The 4307-nt window shown below is 35.9% G+C and overlaps 1 protein-coding gene across 3 annotated transcripts; it reads right to left on the minus strand.

The window, feature by feature from the left end:
* Nucleotides 1-1024: 1024 nt before the first annotated feature.
* On the minus strand, nt 1025-3810 carry LOC122055907 (probable transcription factor KAN2). 3 transcript variants are annotated; one of them, XM_042617585.1, is made up of 7 exons: nt 3329-3810; nt 3110-3253; nt 2885-2961; nt 2386-2431; nt 2194-2290; nt 1684-1747; nt 1025-1334 (listed from the first exon to the last, which is right to left on the minus strand). In XM_042617585.1, the coding sequence occupies exons 1-7, from the start codon at nt 3684-3686 to the stop codon at nt 1215-1217; spliced, it is 906 nt and encodes a 301-aa protein (XP_042473519.1). In that variant the 5' UTR covers nt 3687-3810; the 3' UTR covers nt 1025-1214. The 3 variants fall into 3 exon arrangements, with proteins under 3 accessions (XP_042473519.1, XP_042473520.1, XP_042473521.1); XM_042617586.1 differs by having other exon boundaries at nt 2194-2254; nt 3329-3809; XM_042617587.1 differs by having other exon boundaries at nt 3110-3261; nt 3329-3468.
* Between the last annotated feature and the right edge of the window lie 497 nt (nt 3811-4307).

Below are 4307 nucleotides of genomic sequence, written 5' to 3' on the forward strand. Positions count from 1 at the left end.
AAAAATCAAATAGACTTCTATGTAATGTCTATTAATATTATATTTTATCTCCAGTAAAAATATTTTACCAATGTTTATTCTTATTTTTTAAAAATATTAAAACATGGCATATGGTTTTTAATTTAGCCAACTACTGATGGTCAATGTCAGAGTGATGCATTGCATGCACACATCTCAACACTTGATTAACAGTGGACAAGTCATGTTTCAAATGCACCTGCTTTAATCTCTGGGTCAAATTTATTTATTTATTTATTTGAATTTGTATCATTTGAAAATCGGTTAATTGGATTCAATTCACATGTATCCATAAGAAAAATATGATTAATATTACATTGACTTGTACTTTACTAGACCATTAAGGGCTGTGGATGGCAAGCACATCAATTAAAGCCAAATTAACCCAACTTTAACAAGATTAATTGTGCATATTTTGTTTTCCTAAATAATTGGGCTTGCATGATTTGATTTCTCCCTTGTTTTTCATTTGTTATACTCTCCTTAGTTTGTATGCCGCCGATAATATATTAACTAGTGAGAATATTATTTTAAGATCATACAATTAGTGAAATAGATATAGTCTTACTTTATGAAAGTCTATTAGAGTTTATATGTCTTTTTAGGATAAACATCAAGCTTTTGTAGCATAAAGTATTTACACATGAAATATAATCACTTTTTGATAATATGCAAAGGAAATTTTTCATGATATAATGAAATATCAAAACAAAGTTTGTGACTCTCCTTTCAATTAATGCATGAAAATACTTTTCTTGTTGTTAAGCCTAATTACATTCTATTTGTATTCATGTTTGAGGCATTCAGCTTTAGAATAATATTATACAGTATGATTAGTAAATTTAACATATTCTCCACTCAGTGATAAAAGCAATTCAATATTAAAATCACTATGAATTCAGAATTTCCACAATTGTAAAATTAAGTTTAAATTCATGTATCACTAATTAGATGTTGATATACATCCTGATGAAAATCAAAACAGCTATAGTTACATGGACATATGTAGAGAAAGGAAATAATTAATATCACATGCGAGTATTAAATGGTTTTGAAATAGAAATATAATCTTTAGAGATCATCCTAGCTAGTTTTGCTAACAAATAGATGCGTGCATGAATTTAAAATCTTTTCTAGATAACTTCTTCCTCCTTCGTCTCCTCTTCGAGCAAGGCCCTATATATATATGTGTGTGTTCAGTGTGGCCTCCCCAATGTGATCTCAAGGTTCAGCTTGTTTAGGTTCATTGTCTGCGAAAGGCTTGACGAATCCAATTCCGAAAGCATTTCCAACTTTTTCGTCGTTTCCATGTGATCCTGATCATGCCAGAGTTATGAAACAATGATGCATCAACAATATCTTTGCTTCAAGGTACAATTATTAAAGTATATATCTCAATTAATTAATCATTCCACATGAAACTTTTTCTTTTTCAAGAAACTTAAACACCATTAGTACTTTATTATTGAAGATCTTACATAAGCTATTCTTAATCATTGTTAATAATGGTTGTAGCGATAAAAATAAAAACTAATATAATTTTATCTATATTGATCCTCCAATTAAGTTATATGCAGTTAAGGCAATGAATATTGGCTATGAAATATATACTTAATGCTCTCTAAATATGATAGGATATGAGTGAAAGGTCAATAGTTTAGATACCATAAAAGACTTCATGCTCTTCCCTGCAGTGGAACTACTTGTCATGCCATTGCAGCAGCTTTTCCTGTTGCTCATAATGCAGAGAATAATGTCATTTTTACAGATGAATATATTCAGCAAATAATTCGATTCTATGACCCAACAGTTCATATTTTAAGTATTTCCCAGGTGAAGCAGCAAAGAAGTTGCAGAAAGCAATCAATCTTATATGATACATTTCAGACATGGTGAATATATGCTGTTCTTTGAAAGGCAGATAAGGGGATCACAAAATGAGCCAGAGTTCCCCATTTTAATCTCCTTTTGAGGATCACATAATCATCAAGGATATCTAAATCAATCATGATTCATGGACACTTGGAGCAATTGATTAAAGACTTGCATGATTTTGTGGGAGAAAAAAGGAGTTAAAATCTTTGTATACCTGTTCCTATTTTTTACTTCTAAACATAAAAGCAATCAAAGAACATCTCCCACACGAAAATATATAAATTAATCATTCATAGTTACCTTGGAGGAACAGCATTGCTCCACATGTCACCAACATGATCATTATCATCAGAATTCTCTCCTATTGATAAAATTTCAGATGATCCATCAGATGGAACTGTAACAGATATTTTTTGTTACAGTACTTTTACTTACAAATTATACTGATGTGATTGATTGGGAAATTTTATAAAGTAGAAAGAAAATCTCAACCTGAAGGAGCTTCTGGCTTGTCAGTGTTCTTCACAGTTCTGTACATCTGCAATTAAAAATATAGACATTAAAGCCAAATCTACAATATTTTACTTGTTTTTTCTTGGTAAAAAAAAAAGATTGCAGTTCATCTTTGCTTTTCCTAAAGCTTCAAGCTTGAATGATTTCCTGTACACTTATTTTCTCCACCCTTTATCTAATGGTAGAATCATCTTTGGTCTGTGCACAAAAGCTGTTAAAAATACTTGAGCTACAGATGAAAGAGGGAGGAAAGAAACCAGAAGGAATGAAAAGGCATTTAATAAACCATATTTATTACAAGTAAAAGTAAGGTGTGTCTGTGTGTGTGTCATTTATTCAGTGTTATAATTGCATGATAAGCAAAAAGCTGCTGACAACTGATCAGAACTCGGCAACAACAACGAGTAGAAAACAAAAACAGGAAGCTGAGGAAAAAAACAAAAGGAAGGCACATGATTCAAGTGGAAGTTCCTGATACCTGCAAGTGAGATTTCACATGAGCCAAAGTGAGATCCTTCACGTCCATGAGCTCAAGAACCGACTTGGGAGTGGCCCCTGAGCACAAAAATCAGCGTCAAACAAACAAACAAACAAACAAAAAAAGAGAAATCTCAACCCTAATTTAGATAGATATATAGATATATTAGTTGTTTAGAAACTATCTATCTTCACACAGCAGAATTCACAAGTTTGTCGATCATACTCTCGTGGCCTCCCAGAAGCTCCACCGCGTGGACGAACCGTGCGTGCAGCGTCGAAGTCCACCGCATCCTCGGCGCTCTTATGCTCCGCCTCGACGCGAATCTCGAGTATCTCGGCCGCAGCTGCCCGTGGTTCGCCGCGAGCCCTACAAAACTACGGTCGGTCAGAGGAGGACGACGAAGGCAAAGAGATCACTGAAGCATCGACCAAGTAAAATTACCGATCAAGGAAGATGAAGAAGAAGAAGAGGAAGAAGGCGGGTGGTGATAGATTGGAATCCCCATCAGAGGCACCGCCATCTCACGAGTAACGTGTGGCTGGGGGTGGTGGAAGTAAAGGTGGTGATGGCGGTGGTGGGAGGTGTTAGAAATATCGCTCACGGTGGTGCCGACGGCGTTAAGGTTAGAGGCACCGGTGGTGGTGGCGGTGGCGGCGGCGGCGGCGGTGGTGGAGTCGAGAGGGAGCTTCCTCGGAAACCCTAATTCCATGGTGTCATCATGCTTCCTCCAACCTGATATGGAGGCGTTTGGGGGGCTGATTTGAAGTGAAAGATCTGGACGAGGAGAAAAGAACTCCATTAATTTGGTCTACTATGAGCTCTACTTCTTTCTTTCTTCTCCTCCTCCTCCTCCCCCTCCCCCGTTAATAATTGATGCAAAACCTGATAAAGTTCAGCTAAGCACTTCACCGGTCCCACGATAAAACAAAGGAAGGTAGCCAAGATTCGAACCCTTGTCCATTGATACAAATTTACTTACAAACTCAGATCAGGCTCCTTCTCCGTTAATAATGCATGAGAGAGAGAGAGAGAGAGAGCTGTACTTTAGGTTGAATTAATAATTAATGTGTGTGAACATTGTGCCTGTATAGAATGTGTGTATGGTGTGTCTGTCTGGAATTGTAGTGATGCACAGTCGATTGTAGAGGCAAACAAGTTGTGAAAGCCCAAATTGATAGCATCGACAAATGGGGTAAAATTTGAGAGGTTGGTTCATGTGAGTGCTGTGAAGAAAGTGACATCTGAGAGTTGTATCACACAGTGAAGCAAAAAAAAAAAAACATGATTTTGCTCACCTTGAGTGTTTTTCAATCGTCAACTCCACAATGAGATGAAAGGAAATAAATTATAATATTAACGACCTCCTAAATTGGAGGACATTTAATTCCCAGAGAATAAACCTCTTGTCCAATAAAGCAAT

The sequence above is a fragment of the Zingiber officinale genome, chromosome 3B, assembly GCF_018446385.1.
Source record: "Zingiber officinale cultivar Zhangliang chromosome 3B, Zo_v1.1, whole genome shotgun sequence".
Lineage (NCBI taxonomy): Eukaryota > Viridiplantae > Streptophyta > Magnoliopsida > Zingiberales > Zingiberaceae > Zingiber > Zingiber officinale.

Bases quoted from the DNA above. Each gene is read 5' to 3' on its own strand.
- LOC122055907 (XM_042617585.1), bottom strand. From the start codon at position 3,686: ATGGAGTTCTTTTCTCCTCGTCCAGATCTTTCACTTCAAATCAGCCCC. The intron at 3,254-3,328 runs GTAATTTTACTT...GTAGTTTTGTAG, and splicing joins TTCTTCATCTTCCTTGATCG to GGCTCGCGGCGAACCACGGG. The intron at 1,748-2,193 runs GTAACTATGAAT...TATGAGCAACAG, and splicing joins AGCAATGCTGTTCCTCCAAG to GAAAAGCTGCTGCAATGGCA.